Here is a 22,130-nt window from a genome sequence, read left to right on the forward strand (position 1 = left end):
TGTTTCAAAGACGTCAAATATGTCTGGAATTGATGGTTAAATTACAAGGGTGCAAAAACCTTTAGCAGATATGACGTACTGTAACTAGGACAGCCATAATGTGATGTAAATGTGAATAGGATGTGTATATGTGATTCAGTGTGATTTAGCTTTACTAAACCACTGGAACAAGCAGATACTAAATACAGTGTCCTTTTGTCAAAAATGCAAAAAACATGTTTTATCCAACTTTGAACTTTATAAAGATTTTTAGAATGTTTAACCAAGTGGTTAAACTGAGTATGGCATAAAGTAAGTTGGTCCCTTTCTAAGTAAATGCACTTTAAAAACCCTTACAAGATCCCTGACACAGGAGATGATCATTTCACCAATATCTTTCAGGAGTTGACTGCCCTCACATCAGGGAGATATGAATGGAAACAGAGTGAGAGAGCTAAAAATGAGGGTTGATCTCTGGGGTTTCTCAACCCGACATCCACACACTGTCTATACAGCCCCAGCTGTCAACCCCCCTCCTTCAGATGTACACAGCTGTAATTCCTCAGCCATGTGTGAAAAATACTTCTTCTCTACTACTCTCAAAAAGAGAGCAGGAGGATGAGCTGAGTTTTGAAGGCAATGTCACTTTTTTATTTTAACACTACACAACAATTGTAATAACCAATGTTGAAATGATGAGTAAAAACACTGAACAACTCTTTTGTGATCATAAAGGATGACAGCAGTGTGTTGTTTTTGGAAAGTCAAGTTCATTTTAGTTTCAGGTGCATTAATCATCTTCTGTTCTATTCTTTTTCAGCAGCTGCCGAAGAGAGGAGTCATCAGCTCATTTGATCACAAACAGGTGACTGAATGTTCATTACAAAGAGAGACAAAAACTAACAAACACGCATAGGAATTAGTATTTTGGGACGAGTTTTGGAGAATCTTAAAGGGTTGGCCTTTACTATTTATGAGGGGTAGGTTTATTATTCAACAAAACAGGTACTTTGGATTTAACACCCAGTGATTTCTGTTGAAATTATGGAAATCTTATCAAGAACTGCTAATGAGATTGGAATTAGACCACTGACCCAATTTTATCTCCCAAGGAACCAAAAAACACTTATATCAAACTGTCCCTTATGTTGCTGCGGACCTCCATTAATCTAAAGCAACCCTGGAGGTCCCTGGACCTGACTTTTGGAACACTCGTGTAGATTATAATTTAAAAAACGCCCACTGGAGGATAGTCCATAGCCAGATACTGTATCTAAGGATGAAATAAATGGGCCAGAAATCTGGTTGTGTCCCATTTATCAGTGTAATTAAATCACATGGTGCAGTGTGGCATCACAATGGCACAGAAAATGAAAAGGACACTGTGACCAAGTTGGATGAATTTGGACACCTTAAACAACAACATAAAGAGCAGTGTAGTGTGCAATGAGCAAGTAAGTAAAGCACATTCAAGTTTTTATTGTCATGGAGATGGCCTCAAAAATGGCCATTTGAGAGACTTTGACTTTTTTTTTAATGATATGGAAAGTTGTGTATCGTCTGCATAGCAGAATATTGACATTAGATCCCTCTTCTCATTTCATTTTTAAAATAATCTGGAACATAATATCTCAAACGGCGTCATTGTGATACAAAAAGCGTCATTATCTATTCACATGGTAAACCTCAATTGCTTTCTCTACACTATGAACAATGTTTCAAATCATTTAACATTTTTAAACTGTAAATTGTTTTTATTTGCTTACTGCTGTGAATATCATGGAATTATGCTTAATATAAGCAGGTTAAAATGGATTTTGGTTCACAAACATTAAAATATATGTATTCCCTGCTATGCTAAACAAAAACATTTGCTGAACCAAAAACAAAAGTAAACATAAAATATTAAAAACATAGAAACTCTCTGGGATTTATTGAGACCATAGCACATTTTTAAAGGGCTACTTCAAGAACTCAAAGTCTCTGTAGCTTCTTATTAGTACCAATTGAGAAGTGAAAAATAATTTTCAGGATTAATCCAAGCGCCCCAAAACAGTCTTTTGCCTGTGAAATCAGATTTGTAAACAAATAAAACTTATTTATTTTGGGGTTGATTTTTCCCTGACGTCAGATCAAAATCCTGCAGACATCATTTCGTGGTCATACCTCTCCAAGCTTGCAGAGACATACTTCCATCAGAGGGTAGGAGGTGTCACAGGAGTCCAGGCTGAAGGCAGTCGCCCGTGTGGAGAGATGTCGTACTGAGATGTGTCATGCATTTCTGTGGCTGTGCTGCTGTCGTAAATGGGAGAGCCAGAGGAGGGCACTGTGACTGAGTGAGACAGGCTGGGGTAGTGGCTGCTGGACCCTCGAAGAAACTGGGAGCTCAGGCTGTTGTTTATCCCCCCATTCTGGGACACGGGAGTCAGGGGTGGGTTACTCACAGACCACAGGCTGGTGTACTGGCTGTACAGAGACAAGGATAAAAAACTTCTTACTCAGTTCTTCTAAGGATGTTTTAGAAGTGCTTCTCATGCAAAAGTTCAAAAATTGTATCCATAAATGATTTTTTTAAAGTGTGAAATATATGAATGAGTTACAGAATCAATAAAGTGCAGTAAAATAAGACAAGATGGAAAGCCGAACTGAAATGACAACATATAGGAAGAAATACACATTTCAGACAATAACTTGATCCATGCTCTATTAAGGTTTTCGAATTTGACAGCAAAGAAAACTATCACGTCAGTGAGTAAAGATGGTTCATGTCGCAGAGAAGGTCACAGCAGAGTAAAGAAATTATAAAACCCCCCTATTCATCTGTTTTTAACTTGTGGGGAGACTTTGAAATTGTGTGACATCCTCAGTCTTTTATTTATTTTTATTTTTTTTCAAGTCAACTGCTCTTTAGCCTCAGAGATACATAGCTAATTTATTTATGTAAGCAGAAATAGATGTCTTACACAACTACTTAAAAACAAAACATGCATAAAACTCTAGGACTCGTATAGTTCTTTTTTTCCACAAACATCTGATATACAAGCAAGCTTTATTTGATCTTTTGGCTCATATGTTTGTACTTTGTACTGTTCTGCAATAAAAAAGAAGTTGAAAACGGAGATATTCACGGAGAGATGGACACTGCTTACCCAAATTATGCCAGAACTATGCACCTAAGAATAAATGCATCCCTAGTTATTTTCTCTAATTTAGTTATTTTCTTTGTCCAGATCATCTTCTTTGTGTTTGTGAGTTATACTGTTGAATTGATGCAATACAAATAAACACAGAAGAAATACACAAACCTAGAGTTGGTACCAGAGGTGGAATTGTGGGCCATGGGCATCATGCTGGAGTGTGTTGGCATCTGAAGACTGGACCAGTTATCGTGGCTTGATAGCATTGACAGGCAGGCTGACGAGTTATCAGAGAAACCGACTACAACACAAACAGAGGCACTGGGGTTTAGTAGGTACACAGGTCACTGGTGATTTTACATATATTAGTCAGAAATCATGTTATCAATAAACCTGTTATTTGTAGGATGTCCTGTCCCTCTGATATCAATATGACAGTTAAAGGTGTGAATATTCACTCCATACATTCCTCATCTGAAGCCCAACCATTTACAGCTCTGTGGCTCCACTCACACAAAAGCCAGAGGAATGCAAAACATTCCGTGCTCAGCAACATTTGTTTGAGTTTCTTGTTAATAGCCAGGGAGGAAGTGGTGTAATTCCTGGATGGGTGACAGTAAAGGGTGAAACTGAACACTCACTGGGCGAGTTGGTGCGATGGGCATACGGACTGGTGTAGGGGGCAGAGCGGTGGTTCCTCAGGGTGGAGTAGCGCTCACAGCCGTGGGACGGCGAGAGGGAGATGGGACTCCCAAACTGGCTGTGAGGACTGGCAGGAGGGCAGAGAGAGCCTGTGCCTGGAATAAACCAACCACCTACTGGCCCCACAGATGAGAAGAGACATGATGAAACCATACTGTATGAGCACCATAGCTTACAATGTGTGAGATGAACCCAGAAAAGATAATTCAGTACTTACAATGAGAGTAAGTCGACTGCTGGCTTTCATTGATATCTTCTCTTATGTCTTTGTGATCACTTCTGAAGAAATGAAATGATTGATGATATACTTTACCTTATGTTAAACTAAACTTAAAGACATCAAAAATATTTCTTGTGAAAATAATGTGTATTCTTACCTCTCCTTTGCATCTAGGAAGGCCTTGGCAAAAGGGTTGTGCTTTATTTTAAGAGAAGTTATCTAAAATCCAAACAAAAACAACGAAAAAATAGTTAGGATTGTGGTTTTCTACCAATAAACATCATAAAAAATATACTAAATACTGTGCGTAAATGTTGTGAGTAAACTACGCGCAGATTTTGCGCGCATACAATAAACATTATTGTTGCGTTCATTTTAGTAATAGTTTCACATCAGTTTTTTTTTTTTTTTTTTTTTTTATAATTGCCAACCTCTTCGTTTTGGTATGCCGTTACTGCAATAAACTGAGTCTCTGGGAAAGAGTGGCTGGTGATCATCCTCCTCGGGCCTCCAACCCGCACGATATGGATGCGTGGCTCATACTTGTGTAAGGAATTTAACATTATCTGAAAAACAACGGATCAACACTTTTCATTGAGTTATTATTTTCACATGTATTTTATTTTGAAAATAAAGCATGACATAAGGAAGAGACTGAACTGTTCTTATCTGAAGAAAAAACAAAGTACAACATGGAACATCCTCTCCTCTCCTTACCTGACCTCCTCCGTTTAGTTTATTGGTGAGTTTGACTTTACTAAAGGAGACGGGCGCTTTCATCCAGTGCGCCCCGAAGTTTGGAGAGTCCGGGTGAATGTACACACAGCTGGGAGTTTGAGGCTCAGGTTTGCCACCGGGGACCCACTCCCCGTTCACGTATTTCCACCTGTGGTTGTCCGCAGATACGAAGTCCAGCAAAAAAGAATACATGGCGTTCGGGTCCAATCCAGACACGTTTACTTTCAGCACCGGAAACATGCGCCTTGATAAAAAATAAAAATAAATAAAAAGAATGACAAAAGTAATTGTATTAGTATTTAAAAGTGCTGTATTTGATCTGATAGTATATACTGTTTGTTTGCATTTAAGCTCACCTGCCATTCTTTGTAACTATCATTTCATTTGTAAGATCCTTAAATTTCTGCCAAAGCTCGTTCTCATCCAGGGACACTTTCAGTTCCTTCTCCGTAGGGTCGCCCTTCTCGCTGCCGGCCTGCAGCTCACTCTCCACGGCACTGAGGAGGTGGTCCACCCGGTTCTGACTGGCCTTCCCGGGACACTCGCCAGCGGCCATCCTGTCCAACAGCTCCAGGGCTGAATAGATGTAATCACAGGTCTTATTGAAAAACTAAATCTCTTTCCTCTTCTTGTGTCTTCTTCACAAAGACGGGCAGTTATCTCAGGACGCTGGAATACATGAAACGCCCCCAAATATATAGGCTGAAGAGAAGCTCCGTCTCAGGATGGGTGTTTGGAGCAGAGATGGTTGGCTCATCTCCTCTTTGATCTTTGCGGGCTTGTCACCGATTGGCTGGGAGCGGCCATATCATTGAGGTCCACAGGATGGCAGCGTTTTGAATAAAGCAGTTTAACCTACTTTATTACATCAACCTGTAAACATTGACACTTAGATCAAAGCCACACCTGCAGAAACCAAACCACTGTGCGTCGACCATGGCTGGTCTTCAGTCCCTGCTGTTTCTGATTCCTTGAACTTTTAATGAGAAATGTTGCCCAATTGTTGTGATTAAAACTTGTCAAAATTGCTTTAAATGTTGATACATTGTTTTGACTGGGATAGATTTAGTAAGACACATTTTCAAGAAACCCCCAAAATCAGAATCAGAATCAGAAAATGATTAATTGCCAAGTAAGTAACACAAGGGATTTTCCTTAGTGAGTGGTGCATACATAAACATATTAAAAATAAATAAACAAAAATACAAAAACAAATATGTGCAATACGGCTGTTTAAACAAGAGAAAAAGGCTGGAAACCTGAAACCGTTGAAGTCCTGTGTTAGTGGGTTAGGACTGTGTCAATTAGGGGATGAAAGAAGAAGTTATTCTAATATTAATGGATTATTTAATAAATGGATGACTACATAAATAAACACTAACAAATAGATGAAACATTCCACTCAAGTGCAACAACCACATCCTTAATAATATATAATAATCATCATCACACACCAATAGTTTAATGATATTATAGTATAACTTTTATTTCAGAATATCCAAACATGAATGCAAGGACTTTACCATATATATAACTAAAATCAACAATTGACATATTAAAAGCATTTTATAATTACTTACACATAATATAGTATTATTATTGTCTGTATAAAAGTATATACTAGTAGTTAACCAGTACAACATGAAATAAACACATGCTGTTAATGTTAAAAATTTTTTATCTTTCATATACGTGAGACATTAATGCATCCATTAACTGCACTTTACATATTCCCTGTAAACAGATGGTGATAACTTCAGTGATCTGTGTTCGCTGTATAGTTTCTCCATAGCTTGAACCCACGGTCTATTATCTAAAGACAGAACAGAAAATGATGTGTTAAAAAACAATACAATCTTCACAATAATAATCAATCTGAGATATAATTCTACCTCTACATGCTTTTGTTGACACACATCTTCAATGGATAAGGGATCAGGTGTCTTACAGCGGCACACTGCTGTGTCCCAAACCAGAGTCTCAAGATCTCGTTGGCTGCCAAGAAATACCCACAAATACAGAATGTCAAGTGACAATCAGTCTTTTGTCTCCAACAATCAAAGTAGATACATATGATGCATGTTTGTATTGTCATGCACCTGGCCGAAGTCATTCTGCCCAGCTGCTGGGGACGTGAAGGTCGGTCATTCCGGACACTTCTTGGCTGTTTCGGAGAGCAGAGAGGCAGCTGGTTGGTTTGGCTTGTCTTCCCTTGTTTGGAGTCAATGCCTGGAAGCATCTATGGAAGGACAAATATGGAAAAATCTCTCGCTGATTACTCAATTCATAAAACACATGAACTGATTTACATCCAGACATGTAGTGCCGCAGTGTCATGCTCAAAAATAACTACTGTATTCTGGTCATTTTATTCGGTGTGACCTGTTGCCATGGTGGCTTCCAGAGAAAAAAAACAAACGTTAAAGGCAGATAGTGTGTGACAGCTAGGTGTTAGCTTCCATAGAGCTCTGTGGTGTTGTGTTGTGTTGTGGCTGGTTTGTGTTACTAACCAAATCTTGGTTGCCTCGCTCCTCCTGCCAGCACAGTGAGTCTGTCTCCCTGTCCAACAGTCTGGACCAGAGTTCACAGCAAGCAGAGAAAAACAAACCTCACTCAGTTTAAAGAGCAGTTGAAAGACTCCTTCAATATGCTTCTTTTCTACTGTCTCCTCATTGGTTCTAAATGGTACTAAAAACTAAACTTATAGAAAGGTTTCAATGATCCATGTCAGTGCATCATTTCTTTTATGTCACTGCCTGTTTGCTGAATTACCAACCTTTGGGACGAAGCCATGTTGGTTAAACAAAGATCATGCATTTGTCTCAGCCGTCTCAAGTAAATCTCTGCTTTCCTGCTCTTCTCTGGAATCTCAGGGATAATCTGTGGTCGAGAGAAAGTAGTAAACATGAGCGTTTCCCTCTGTTGTTTTGTGTTGGGCTACCACACACTTGAACTAAAGGAGGCAACGGCTGACCTACCAAATCAGGCATCTTGCTCTGGAAGTTCTTCATAAAGTTAGGCTGTAGGGTTGCAAATGTGGGGGCTTTCATCTGTGGGTGGCACATATTACATTCATCTATAATTTCCTTGTCTATTAATCATTTTGTAATTTAAAAACAGACGTCCCCTTGTATACGAGCTGAGGTAACCACGGTGTAAAAGTCATGTGTGTCATAGTCAGTGTCATTTCCCACAGTCCTAGTGTCCCGTTTGGCGCCTCTCTGTCCTGCTCCAACACCCCACCCAGCGCTAACTGTCACACTAGGCCACTTCCTGATGTGGAACTGCAGCACCCACTGTGAATTAACGTTATTGATCTATATGGTGCTATATAGATCCCCAAGCCCATTCCCTCATCCTCAAAGGATAAAATGCAGGTGCAACTCAAATAAACTTCAGAGAACACATTCAAGTCTGTATTCACTTTGCTTTGCTTCTATTACAAGTGCATGTTTGAAACCATTCAATACAAATCACTTTACTTTACTGCTAACCACTTTAAACCATGTTGTGTACTGTATTTCAAATTCTGTTGTTCTCACCTTTCAGGCCGCCACTGGTTTGATTTGACCCAGTAGGGTATGAAAATCAAAATATGCGTTAATTGATCTTATAGTTTGGCATTGATGGGTGATAAAGTAGTTTACATGTGTAGATTGATTTGAAAAATGTAAACTTCTATGCAATAACAAAGTTTCAAGTCTGGCTGCTAGCTAATTGTTATATTGAAATAAATGGAAGCCAACATTCATGTTGTGAAAAACACATTAAAATATATAAAGCACTTTGGAAAACAGTTGGCAGTCATATAAACTATACATAATGTGTAGTAAATGGGATTAAAGATGCTGAAACACAGGTATTGTCCTTTACTGTGTCCTCATTAAATTATCACATAAATATAGTGGATTCAATAATTGAAGAACATGACAATATAATGTAATTCAACTAAAACATGAGCAAAAATCACCATTGACTTAAGCCAACACCTCCCTGACACTGTTTTTATAAGGCTTAAAAGGAAGGTAGTATTTTTTTGCAGAGTAATTGAACTGTATCCATGCACATATTACTGTGAGGTAAACAAGAAAGTAAGGTGCCTCACAAACATTTAAAGCCTGAACCCTGTATCGACACCCCAAAGATGTTAATAGGTGTGAAAGGCCTCTCCGCCAGAGGAGGATCTGAGATGTCAGCACGGAGCTGTGGTGAGTAATGTTTCTGCATGTCTGCTGGCTTTCACCAGTCTCGTCTGACCACTGTTTGCCTTCCCCTGCTCTCCCTCCAGCCAGGCTCATCCTCTGTTTGCTCAGGCCCATTTTGACACAGAGGTGAGAGAAAAATGAGTCCTGCGTGTTTGTCCGTATATGCTCATCTCGGCACCTGAGCATAACCTCATCTCTTTACCAGCCTCTCTCCTGATCTCTGTAAAGATGTGAAATAATGCTCTATATCACCTCTTTATACCCCGTTTCTGCCTTCTTTAATTAATAAAAAAAACAAATGAGATTCCATAATTTGATCAATAAACTTAACAAGTCTTCTGTTCGCTGTGTTATAGGCATGGTGAGCCTTTTCCTTGACACAAGCTACAATTATACTCTGATTTGTCAACAAAATACGCCTACCAGCTCACTTTAAATAACACCTTATATCTTGTAGTGTACCAACGTGTAAAAACAACTACTTGTGGTTTTACAGTGGATTATGTGCTGAGTGACTTTCACTGACATGCATCCAGCGAAGACTGCTCATAAAACCACACACTGTTGTTTAAACACATTGATTTTTTTATGTTTAAAAAAAAACAACAAGATGTAATGTGTTAATTTGTGAACTTTTAAGGTGCTGGTAGGCAGATTCTGTTACTTTTGGACAGCTAGCTGTTTCCCCCTGCTTTCAGTCTTTACGCTAAAATAAGCTGGCTGTAGCTTATCTGCATACTATTCCTTTAATATTTTGTTTAATGTTACATACACATTTGTGGGAGAAAATAGGGGAACCGAAAACTAAAGCTAAGCTAACTGCAAAGAAGATGAAAAAATATTAAGCCTACAGTAATGCATTTTACTGCTGAGTGTATTCTATCAGTGTGGGTTTATGTGTGTTGGTTTGAGGAGGCAATTGGGTGATCACTGCTCCAGGTGTGTTTGCCTCTCACTGCCCTTGTTAAGTGGGATTACTGCCCCTGTGGTTTTGACACTAACCTTGGGAAACATTTGCTCAATTTCATCCTTTTCCTGGCTGCCACCGAAAATCAGCTCTGCCGAACCAGAGCCTTGCTCTAATAACCTACACACACACATGAAAAAATGAGTCAATTTTACAGCTGGAAGAACATAAGACCATCAACAGGTAATCATACTTTAACCTAATTGATAATTAGTGAGGAAAACGGTGTCAAAACATCTTTATTGTCCGGTCAACTTGCTTACTGCTGGGATGTCTGACCTGCACACAAAATGTCAGGTTGTTAATATATTCCTAATGGTGTGCTACTTCTCAAGAGCAGCCATAGTGTGGTGCAGCTCACACCCAATAACACTGCGCACTCGGGTGACAACACACTTTGTCTGCTGGGTGCAAACTGGCTTCAGGGAGGACTCCTGAGCAAGGCAGCGTTTACTCACAGGACAGTGCAGCAGGTAACAGATCTATACAAACCCCATGAGCTGCACAGGAGGCCGGAGGAAGAATGAGGATGTGGACCTGTGCACTCATTTATGTACAATATTATTGCTGACATGTTGATGCTGCAGAAGCTTGAATATACAAAAACTCTGATAACTCAATAAAAATGTTGCCTAGATGGATCCTACTAAATAAAGAGACCAGCTCTGTCTTATGTACATTTTCCACTGATTGAAGTCAATTTATAGTAATAGACATGGTATCTTCTGGTCAATCTAATTTTGTGGACCTGTAATGCATACTCGTGAAATTCAACATGTTGAAGAGACCATGACCAGATGGCCACAAAGATAGCAAATTACTGCCTCAACTGTCCAATAAATCATAGCAGCTAATAATAATCATATAAATAGCCACAAAGCAGAGCAGATTGGATGAATTGGCTCATTATTTAAAAACATAAACAAAGACTTTGAAGACTCCATATTCTCAGCTTCAGCTCTAATTGCTTTTATTTTGGGTATTTCTTATGGATGTGGGGAATGTGCCTGTGGCACAGTCGGGTTGGGGGCGCAGGGGGACCGCTGTCTCGCCCTGTTTGTCTGTGGGGCGGTGAGATTTCACACTGATGGAGGACTTGTCAGCGCAAGCGTTACTCGCCTTCTTACCAAGCTCCTAATGTCCCCAAGCCAATGTGCTGTTTAACGGTGGCAGCCTCGTGCTAACATCATACATGCTCCTACTAAACAGAGTTCAGCCCTAATTAACAACAAGGGTGGCAGTGGCCAACACTGTTCTGTTATACATTCACAATATGTAAACACAAAGGACGCTGAAGGTGCAAAAATGTAATGTGGATCTGAACAGCATCCAGCAAAAAAAGTGGTATAGTATAATTTGTATTTGAAACTGACAGCACTTATGTTAATCGCCAGGTGTTTGACTGTTAAAGAGACAATGGCAGAAAGCCCTCACAATTAGGGAAAAAGAAATGTGTTTGAGATTTCTTTCTCTCCTTTTCTCTCATTTTCTGAGAATAGATGTGCTGAAAGAAGCGTAACTTTCAGTTTAAGTGTAAGCGCTGAATGAAGTTGAAGTGTGAATTTAAGTGTAAGTGCTAAGTGAAGAGTCAGTTGAAGTGAAAATGCTAAAAGCAGTTGAAAATTGAAGTTTGAAAACTGCAAGAAGTTGAAATGTCAGTCGATATTAGGTGACAAATTGAGCTGAAGTGTCAGTTGAAGTGGAAGACCTGAAAGAAATTATGTTAGTGTGTGTGTATGAACTGAAAGACGATCTCAGTTAGTGTGTCAGCTAAAGAAAAAGAAAAATCTTCAATAAAGTTTCTTAAAACTGAAGCATTTGTAGTAAATCAGTCATAATAACAGGGATAATGCTTGTATAACTAGTGATGAGTGGAACCACAATACAACTCTAACTCTCTAAACTCTCAGATTATCTCTGCCACTTTTTGGTAAATGGCTTGTTGTTTGCCTGGAAGCCCATACAGCTTTAAATGAGAAGGAACTCTCCAAACAGTTCAACATCTGCTCGCAGTGCAGGCATTAGGTGACACCACTGGCCCAATTGCTATATCTCTTTTGTAGTGGACATAATTACAACATTTTCCCCAGGATGATGTTTGTCAGAGTCAAAGCGACCTTCCGAGGAGGTGAGTCCACAACAGCAGGGTCAGCTTGTGTTTGGTCATCTCACTTCTGCGTGAGTAATCAGCTCTCTCCTCCAGGAGGGTCCATGCTAAACAAGCCTCCAGTGGAGTCGGTGTTTGTTCTTGAAGGCAGTGCAAACAGAGATCCAGAGTGCTTACAGTTTTAGACCCGAAGGCCTTTACAAATGAGTAGGCCTACCATCTCCCTGCTGGCCCACCACAACCTGCATCTCTGACACCTAAAACCTCAGACATGTACTGTATGCCCTTAACAAAGGATATTATCGTATCTTAAATATACACAATATACTGCCAGATGAAAATTGTATCCTGCTACCTAATATTAGACAAATAAACTCAAGACTTATATGTTGTGTCACTTTCAAGCAACAGTGCGAAATCTTGGGAAATACACCCATTTGCTTTCTTGCGAAGAGTTGGCGTTAGTTGAGAAGTTCGACACCACTCTCATGTCTGTACAATAAGACTAAACAACAGCCAGGGGGCTAGTTAGATTATCTTATAGTTCAGAGTTTTTTCACTTTATCTTTTACGGATTAAAGAAACAAAATATGTGTAATAATTAGTGAGTTTTAGAGGCAGATTTGGTTAGCTTGGGAAAAAGCCAAACTTTATGCTAAGCTAAGCTAACCCGCTTCTGGCTTTAGACTTATATTTAAAGGACAGATATGAGTGTGTGGCATCAACCTTCTCTTCTAACTCTTGGCAAGAAAGCAAATAAGCTTATGGTCCAAAATGTCAAATTATTGCTTTAAAAGTACAGAATGTTGCAGGTTTTTTTAAAATAAAAAACGCAGAGAAAATAACTATTTTGAATAAAATAACTGTTCAGTGGTCAATACTCAAGTATTGACCACTGAACAGTTATTATGGCCTTTTTTCACTTCCATACATTATTGACCACTGAACAGTTATTTTATTCAAAATAATTATTTTCTCTGCGTTTTTTATTTAAAAAAAACTCAAGAAAATCTAATGCAGACGTATTACAGTGTAGGCAGTCTCCACCTGGAGTGGTCCTCATGTTCTCTCTCTTTAGCGGTGCAGGGATGTTTTTCTGAGATTTCATATTGAGTCATCAAATCTGCTGCAGGTCTGCTCTCCAGCACTGTTAACACAGATACACATACAAAGTCACTATTGTTTTCCCATAATAGATCTAGAAAGAAAGTTGTTTATATATATATCAAAGTGTAACTCAACTCTTTTTCCTGACATCCTCCACACTTTTATGGAGCTGTGATGGGTGACGGTTATATGTGATGCACCTATAAAAGTCCTCCAAGTCGTGATGGGTTTTTAGATGTCCACGCTCAGCTAACTGCTTCTGGAGGTCAAAAATCTCAGAAAATAGATACAGTGACTTTGATGATGTCACAGTGAGGGATGTAACATCAATCAATGACAGAGCGAATTAAAGTCAGGTGTCATATACTTCCAGTACTGGGACAAAACCTACCATGTAATAGCTGGTTTTAGGGAGGGACTTCAGGTATGAGTCATTGTGCTGCAGCTTGGAGAAGGCCAACTTCTTTTGTTTCTGAGTAAAGAAGAAAAGAGAAGGAGGCAGACAGACAGTCAGAGAAGGACAGAGAGGTGTGGGAATAAGATATTTAAAGTGAGCCTCCCTTGTTTCAGGGGCTGGGAAACAGAGTACACAGAACAAATGAGAAGTAAACATGCAACCACAGGAAGCCATTAACAGCAGCAAGGACCAATTAGGCCCCAGCAGGTGTTCTTGCCATTGCCTGCTTTGGTCCTGCCTCACTTCTGTGTCTGTGACAGAGCCTTTCGATCCGAGCTGAGGAAACAACGGGTAGTTTCATTTGCTCAGCCATTTGAAACAAAGGAGTCCTACTGGAGGGCCTCTATAGTCCTTTATTGTGCTCTTTTTGTCTCCCCCCACCAAGTGCAAGTCATTAGAGAGGACACTTACATCCTCCAAGCTCAACTTTTACAGGAGGGGAAGATAAGACAGGATCTCTCTCCTGTTAAAGCCCCTCTATGCATGCACTCTCTAAAGCTTATTGATCTTTTCACACCCTGTCAGAACAGAGACGAGTCAAAATTAAAGTCAATCACAGAAACTACGTCAGAACAACACAAGAACAGGAAATGAAATTTGCAAAAAAGAAAAAAAAGAAGTGAAATAATGTATGGAAGTGAAAAAAGGCCATAATAATTTGAGTCCTATATATATATATATATATAAATTGTGAGATGTCACTGCTGAATTCAAAGCATTGACATATTTTACTTTGAAAATCATATATCTGAATTTGTGGTCTTACAAATATCCAGAGAATTTCAAAACGTGATTTCAAGTATTTTCAAGGGTTCACCAATTTATGAAGAAAATTAAAGTGTCCAATGTTCAAAAATCTTTATTTAAAGCGACTATGATTTTTTTTTTTTTATAATGAGAATATATCAAATGACAAGGTAAAAACAATGTGACAATGTGCAAGGGATCACTCGTAATGAAAACAATGACATGGCAAAACTTGAAATTACCTTCTGTACATTTCTAAGAGGAAAGAGGATTCAAACCATATAAATTTAGATGAGATGGTTTTCAAAATAAAATATTTCAATGCTATAAACTCAGTGGTGTTTAAACTTCAACAGTCATTATTTAACAGTTTATTATTAAGTATTACGCCTTTCTTTGCTTCCATGGATTGAACCAAAAACACTTAGATTACCTGCTTAAACATCACTTGTAAATTATTTGTTTTATCTGCAGCAAGCAACATTTGACTAAATAATAATAGTTGCTACAGAAGTCATTCAGCAACAGTGTTAGCCTGCTATACATACTGTGCAGGACTTAAAGACTCACAGGATTAAGTTGTAAACTGCAGCTGCAATTGTTTTAATGATATGCATGTCACTTGAAGAGTAAAAGAGAAAGTGGAGGTGTTGTAGTCAAAACAGGAAGGCTTTGATTTGCAGGGTTGTGTATTTGAGCCCAGACAAAGTGTAGTGCAGTGGTAGGTAAATAGGGGCCTGTGGGCCAAAATAGGCCATCCAGCTTAGTACTTGGCCCCCTGAAGGAAGATGAAGTTTTGACTTTCATAGTTTACATCATGCCCTAAGATAAAGTCCCAAAACAAACAATTGTATAACCATTATTGTTAAATGAATTACAAAATAAATAAACAAACAAAACATACGGAAAAAATACAGGCCTGTGTTTCCACTGTGCCTGTAAACAATCACATTATGAAAAATACTGAAAAATACTGAAAAAACTGGCCCAGGGATGGACGTAATCACTGATCCCCAGTTGTAGTGTATGTAGAAAGAAAACCAGAACGCACAGTCAAGACTGGATGACCAATTCATTTCATATCAGATTGTTTTGGGTATTTTTTACCCTCCGAAGGTTTGTGGTACAGGTATAGTAATGGTGTGATGACACTCTGCACGCAACTAATAGAAAAAGTTCATCATGGCTGGGCGATATCAGAGACAGCAACGATTAAGGTATATAATCTTATGAGTTTAATACATTAAAAATGGAATCTGTATCATCATCACTACAAGGAAAACACTGATCTCTCATTTGAAACCATTAAATGTAAATGTTAGACAGAGTTTGACCTCTTGCAATTCTTGCACATGACTCAGGTAAAGCACTCAGTTCTGCAACCTTAAGTTTCAATGATTTACCTGCTTAGTTTCATTCTCTGACTTTGCTCGGGCTGTCTCATCTCTCTGCTGCAGCAGTAATCTTTGTGAGTGGACCTTGTCTTTGAGCAGGGCAGCATAGCGGAGACCGAGAGCATCTCGGAGACGGTGCAGGTTCCTGTAGGCCTCTAGATGGCGCTAGAGGATTAACAAAGAAAAGGAACAGACACTAACTGAAGGGAAATGAGCTAAAAAAAGACAATGGAGACAGAGAGCGGTGCTTTAGTATTGACTACAGAAAAGGAGATGGGGGAATTATTGATTACTGGTCAAAGACCAGTGGACATTTCATTCTAAAATGTTCTCTCACTGCATCATTGTGCCTTCTCTGCAGATGGCAACAGAACAAGTGTTTTCATGACTATGAAAGTATCTTAAACATTCTATCATTGGTACAGTATTTATCAACCTGCTCGAGCTGAGCCTGACGCCAGGCCTTGGCCTCTTGGTCCGGGTCTGGACCGCTGTCATGCATTGCCTTCCTCCTCCAGGGCTTGGCTTTGACTTCAACCCCTGCCTATCAACAGTAAAAACCCAATTTAGATGCTGTGGGAGTGAATCAGTCAGCTTGCCTGAAGATTAAAAAAAATAATGCATTTTTGGTAATCCCTCTTGTCTGCCAACAGCAACCTCCCACACAACTGCTTGATATTGTGTCCATGCTGAAGATACGCAGGAGGAATATGCCCACTTCCTCTCCTACAAAGCCCTCATGGTATTTCCTGTCTCTAGAAAACAATTTGTAAGGCTGTGATCTGCCCTAAGCATATTATATGGCAACAGTGTCCTTATGTAATCCTGATGAAGGCTGATACCCAACAGATGTTGCAGAGGGAGGTTTTATAGACAGATATCAACTACTACATCTTTAGGCAATTGTCTTGTCTCAGAGTATAAAGACAAAATATAAGATGAAAAGGAATGCAAAATATGGAGCATGTTACCAAAAGAATGCAAGGCTAATGGTGGTAACAGCATGCACGCCAAAGCAGATTAAGTACACAGAAAAACATGGAGCTACTTGCTCCCTTTAATAACCCTTAAACGAAGATTGCTTTAGCTTTAATGGCAGGACTGTACTCTCTGATCTAAGTCTTCTCTCTGAGGTCGCCCTGGTTCTGGGAAATGCCTTGTTCCCAACAGGCTGCCACTGAATGACACATTAAGTTTATGGGCTGAGTCTGTTCAGGAAGTGTCTGCTTTGTCTTTTCTCACAAAAGCTGCTGGAAACACGGGATTTATCAGTTTGGTTGCCATAGTAATACTGTCTTGGCAGAGCAAAGGGACCTGCAGTTCTTTTGCTCTCACTGCTGTGTGCAGTGTCAGTGACGGGGCGAAGGCAGCATCCATCTGTGCTATCCTGCCACTATAAATCAGTGGAGGATAATGCAGCCATACTGTACTACATCACTCTAGACAGTGATCATGATACTGCAGGGAGGTGGACAGAAGCCTGCAGTCATTTCTCTCTTCTTTTTCTTTTTTTACTCCAAAGATTTACAGTTTTTCTGAATCACTAAAACACTAAACCCCCTTCTCTGAACCAAATGCTCAGTGGCCTAAACCCATTTGTCGAATCAATCACTCTTTTTAAACACAACTACAACACATTTGTCATCGTTTACACACGAGTCAAAATTGTACACACGTTTCTACGGATGTGATCAAACCAACTGTAGAGAATATAAGCTAGTTCAGAGTGCACAGGTGCCTAATACACAGACATTCAATATTTTAGTACGTGCACTACTTGCAGTGTACAAGATATTCACTGTACAAGTTGTGATATACTTTTTGTTTTCATTGCAAAATGTGTTTACTGTATGAAATGCTGTAAACATTTTTTTTCTGTAACTACATGACCTGCACACTGTGTTCTCAAATTTTTTAGGTAATGTCTAATGAATGCTCTGTATGTTATTGACTGGCATTGCATGATCTGAAAGCATTGTTTGATTTTGCCAGCAGATTCAGATGTTTTGTGAATATAGTTTGAGAATTTGGTTTTGTGTTTACAGTTTTGAGAAAATGGGTGAGGGTTTCAAGAAATGTGTCTTAGCAATTGAGAAAAACTGTAAAATAGAGAAAAATTTTAAATAAAGAAGTTAGATGTTGCAGGTGTAAACAGAGACAGTTTGTGTATGGCAGAGGATGAAAAGAGAGACCTACGGCATGGGGAGGAGTTAACAACTCCAAATGTGAAAGACCTTGAGGGGCAGTTTGGAAAAAGTGTTTCCACTTGTTGTAACCAAGCCGACTGTCTCAACTTGTTGCCAGCTCCTTCTTCTTTAAATTCTACTTTTCCTGTTCAATACAAGTAGCCTATTTGAGCTACTTTAGACATACTAATACAGCTCTCTCTCACCCTCCAGGACAGACACAGTTATGAATAGCTCGGCTTCAGGCCTAAACCAGACAGCAGTGAATACCAGAGAGAGGCACATAAACAAGGCCACAATTGAAATGACACAATAGAGGAGGATTACATTACTTTCAGTCACTGAGCCGGTAGATATTATCATCACAAGAACCACGGAGAACCGAACGGGTCTTGGTACACGCTGCACTGGCTCAGCCATGATCTCAGTCCGCAACATGCAACAATAAAACCCCTTTGTGACACTGAATGGGAACATCTGAACAGACATGATGCTTTATTCTGGCAGCCTGTTTGTCTACTCACATGACATCTGTAATGTCATGTACTGTACCACAATAACAACGTATACAGGGCACATACTGTATTTGGCACCTGATTACTCTATGTATAGCCATTCCTGAATAAGATGTAATTTAACAGGATAACAGTGGAATAAAATATGAAACTCTCAGTGCTGATGAACGGGTTATATAAAATACCTTTCTGACAGAAACAGGTAATAAGCATTCATCCGAAATAGAGGGCAGAGTGCTTGCTTGATGAACGTTTTTGCACTCAGCTCTCATAGCAAATCCACCATTGAGGGAACCTTTAAAGAAAAGATTGCTGACATGTTGGCATCAAATTCCCAAATAATATCAAACGACAATGTTACCTGAGGTTATAAATCATTTTTCAAAAATAGCTTACCAGTTGTTGGTGTGTGGGCTTTTCAAACACTCTAATGTCTTAAAGGTTGCACTCCTCTGTCTTGTGTGTGGCTTTAAAGTGGAACACACTCAGTGTAAAACTGTGGTTACCAAGTTACAGAGAACAATGGAAAAGAGTTAAACCTTATTGCAGGGAACATTCACACTGTACACACAAACACACCTATATGTTATGACCCTGCATGAATATTTAATTTGTGTCCAAGGCTGGCATGTGATTGCAGTTTTCTTCAAAGTTCCTCTTGACTGGCTAATGTTCAATACAATATAATACAACAAAACATAGGCAGCGGAAAAGAACCAAGAAAGAAGTGGAAAGTGTCTTTAACTCTGGTTTATCATATTCAGTTTTTTTGCTAAAAACAATCAAATACTGGTTGGTTTCGAAGCCCTCAATTGGTCCCTGGCCAGCTGTTTTTCTCTCAGGAGTATGCTACATAGGGTTCATTACTACTTATAGCATTAACATAGTTCTTATAGCTCAGTGAGTACCACATGGGTATGGGAATGTCAGGATTAAGCTGTCAGTTCAAACTGGGAATACCTTTGCTGCAAACCATATAGTTCTGGCACTTTGGGTGAAATTAACTCCCAGATATTTGGTACCAACACTATTTATCTCTTGTAGCTACATGCATTGTTTTGTTTGATATAACAAAAGTAAAGCAGACTGGAGGTAATTTCCTGAAGGGATCATGCACCTGGGCCCCACAGTACACTGGTCAGCCCTGCTTAACAGGAAATCTGAGAAGCTTAGAACACTAATGCCTGGATGGCCTCAGGTAGCTACAGTGGCAACAAACAATCCTTTAAAATACAATCTGGGAACTGGCCAGACTGTAAAAGAAATCTAAGTGACTGCAAATCAGCAATATGTAACAGAATCATTCAAAAGGCACAACACAAATCAGCTTTGAAAAGATTTAAAACGGTCAATGACACTTGCAAGATTTAAAAAAAAAAACATTTTTACTTCAAATGGCATAAAATCATCAGCTGAGAAAACGTTTGACAGTACAAATATTTAGTAAATATCAAATACCGTACATCGCTGATAAATCCCTACAAAGGTAACCCTCTTATTAGATGAAAATAAACAGACCAGTTTGGTTTCAGCAGCAGGCGCATATAAAGCCCTGTTGTTGACACCTTATTGTTCTCCAACACAAAGGAACGTTTTCGCGTCCCTTTACGCAAACCCCTCTGCCAATCCACAGTCGCCCCACTGAAAACAAAAACCATGTGCAAAGGACAAGAATATCAAGGTATTCAGTTCAAACGCCAACAAAACATTGAACAGGCATTAAACTCGCAAAGCAACGTCCCTGTGAACCATAACAAGCACTGTTGGCTGAGCCACAGGCTGCTATTAAGCTTTAACATCTTATTTCTGTTGAGGCGAGAGGATGTCAAATGCCCTCTTATTCCTATGCAATTTACTCATCTATTTTCATGTTTCTTCAATTTTCTTCATTTTTGTGTGACATCTATTTTAGTACATAACCCCGAAACAAATTGGCATTCCTCTGGAGTGGATTTTATGACCTCATTCGCTAATCGTTTAATTTGCAAGAGTCAGATTTAAGATGCCATTGCAGCAGGCCTACATCGGTAGCCTATCGGTTTACGCTTTTCACGAGTCCATCATCACGTCAGTCAGCTGTTTATAAAATGAAATATGAAGTCAGGCGTCAGCAGCCTTTAAGGTGCGGGAGTGCAGAAAGTTTGTCGACTTTTCCCAAAGCAGCGGCATTTTCGACCCCTTTGAGCCACTCTTTACATTTCCTCACAACAGTCTCGTCCACATCTCCATCCTCTTCTTCATACTCCACATCGTCGTACTTATACTGATCATTCAAAAGAGATATTTTAACGATGGCTGTAATGTCCTGCTCGGCGCTTTCCACTTTGGCGACAGGAGCGCAGCCCTTGGACGCTCCGTGCGCCTTTTTGGATGGAAAAACTCGCCTGTGCCGAAAATCCGCGGAGGCGCAACACTTCTGCTGCTTTGCCATCATCTGCTTTTCTAGATTCCGTTTTTGGATGACAAGAATGGCTTCAGGGGTGAGACTGAGGGTAAACTGAATCTCCTTCTTCCCTTCCTCTTTGCCGTGGAGGTGTCTGGCGGAGTCCATGGAGCTGGAGCGCCTGACTCCTTCAGACGAGTCCTGAGGTTTGGGTACCGACAGCCAGGAGCTCTTTCCCTGGGTCTCCTGACCGGCACCCGCCTTCTGAGCTGGGCCTCTACTCTTCTCTTGCTGGGCTTTTCGCCCCAAATTCCTTAAATTCGCCGATGTCCAAGAAGATGACTGCTTCTCCTTCTCAGACCCCCCTTTCTCTCCGCCGGATTTGCTGGTGAGCTCATTGTGAGGAGGCACTCCGTTGGCTTTCTTTTTCCCGAATAGTTCCCTGCCGGGAGAGGAGATCCGCTGGTGGAGGTTGATGGGCGGAAAAGGCATTTTTGTGGCTGGAAGTGATCAGGATACAAAAACGTGCAAATGTTCAGAGTGCAGACGAGGAAGCCCTGCGTGCGCAAAGCGACGAGCGGCGCTCTGCGGGCATTATCCAACAGCGAGGAGGAGAGAGGCTGTAGTGCACCTGTTGTCCACACTAACTGGAGTTCAACTGGTGCACACACACACGGCCTGGCTGCTTTATGATGGAGCCGGCAGGAAGGCGTGGTCAGGAGAAGCACTAAACAAAGCCAGGAAAAAACTGTGGTGATGTCATTTCATAATTTCCAATAACTTCCTGAAGCGACATCCACCTCATCTTTTCTCACAGCGCCTCTGCTGTTTTACAGTACAGTCATTGGAAACACAAATTGTTTAATAGATAATCAGTCTGAATAATATCAATCATATGTAAAGAACTATGGTGTAAGTGGATATATTTGTAACCTAAAAGTGACCACAGGTATTAAATGTGACACATTTTAATTGTTAAAATAAATTAAAGTTAAATTGTAACTTTAAATAGACAAATTCATAAGAAATTAATTATTTTAAATAATTTTCTACTAAAATGTACCTCGACATTGATCATTGTAAGACATGTTTACACAGCCTGTAAACATGTTTGGATTATAACAGCATTATTGTGCGCATTATTCATCTCTAACTCACATTCTTCAGTTAAGCGACTTTGAGTTTGTGAAAAGTGCTATATAAATTCAATTTATTATTATTATTATAATAAAGTAGTCCTAGCTGTGACTATACCACCCTATACCTTACATATATATGCTCATAAA

General features: G+C 39.7%; 3 protein-coding genes across 7 annotated transcripts; all 3 read right to left on the reverse strand.

Annotated features, from left to right (window-relative positions):
• Positions 1-1,513: 1,513 nt before the first annotated feature.
• Positions 1,514-5,599, reverse strand: tbxtb (T-box transcription factor Tb). 2 transcript variants are annotated; one of them, XM_031302446.2, is made up of 8 exons: positions 5,133-5,599; positions 4,756-5,020; positions 4,470-4,604; positions 4,196-4,257; positions 4,036-4,097; positions 3,758-3,931; positions 3,285-3,417; positions 1,514-2,445 (listed from the first exon to the last, which is right to left on the reverse strand). In XM_031302446.2, exons 1-8 carry the CDS (start codon positions 5,330-5,332, stop codon positions 2,175-2,177), a joined length of 1,302 nt encoding a protein of 433 aa, XP_031158306.1. In that variant the 5' UTR covers positions 5,333-5,599; the 3' UTR covers positions 1,514-2,174. The 2 variants fall into 2 exon arrangements, with proteins under 2 accessions (XP_031158306.1, XP_035848580.1); XM_035992687.1 differs by having other exon boundaries at positions 3,758-3,934; positions 5,133-5,598.
• Positions 5,600-6,236: 637 nt separating this feature from the next.
• Positions 6,237-19,059, reverse strand: si:ch211-130h14.4. 4 transcript variants are annotated; one of them, XM_035992100.1, is made up of 14 exons: positions 18,858-19,059; positions 18,647-18,756; positions 16,197-16,304; positions 15,770-15,925; positions 13,554-13,634; positions 13,298-13,436; positions 13,085-13,202; positions 9,984-10,068; positions 7,755-7,826; positions 7,553-7,656; positions 7,287-7,347; positions 6,876-7,015; positions 6,669-6,771; positions 6,237-6,589 (listed from the first exon to the last, which is right to left on the reverse strand). In XM_035992100.1, the coding sequence occupies exons 2-14, from the start codon at positions 18,731-18,733 to the stop codon at positions 6,533-6,535; spliced, it is 1,311 nt and encodes a 436-aa protein (XP_035847993.1). In that variant the 5' UTR covers positions 18,734-18,756; positions 18,858-19,059; the 3' UTR covers positions 6,237-6,532. The 4 variants fall into 4 exon arrangements, with proteins under 4 accessions (XP_035847993.1, XP_035847995.1, XP_031158307.1 ...); XM_035992102.1 differs by lacking the exon at positions 18,858-19,059 and having other exon boundaries at positions 13,298-13,421; positions 18,647-18,750; XM_031302447.2 differs by lacking the exon at positions 18,858-19,059 and having other exon boundaries at positions 13,103-13,202; positions 18,647-18,750.
• prr18 (proline rich 18) lies at positions 18,415-21,579 on the reverse strand. Its single transcript, XM_031302449.2, has one exon. It carries the CDS (start codon positions 21,334-21,336, stop codon positions 20,569-20,571), a length of 768 nt encoding a protein of 255 aa, XP_031158309.1. The 5' UTR covers positions 21,337-21,579; the 3' UTR covers positions 18,415-20,568.
• Between the last annotated feature and the right edge of the window lie 551 nt (positions 21,580-22,130).

The sequence above is a fragment of the Sander lucioperca genome, chromosome 15 (assembly GCF_008315115.2).
Source record: "Sander lucioperca isolate FBNREF2018 chromosome 15, SLUC_FBN_1.2, whole genome shotgun sequence".
Classification (NCBI taxonomy): Eukaryota; Metazoa; Chordata; class Actinopteri; order Perciformes; family Percidae; genus Sander; species Sander lucioperca.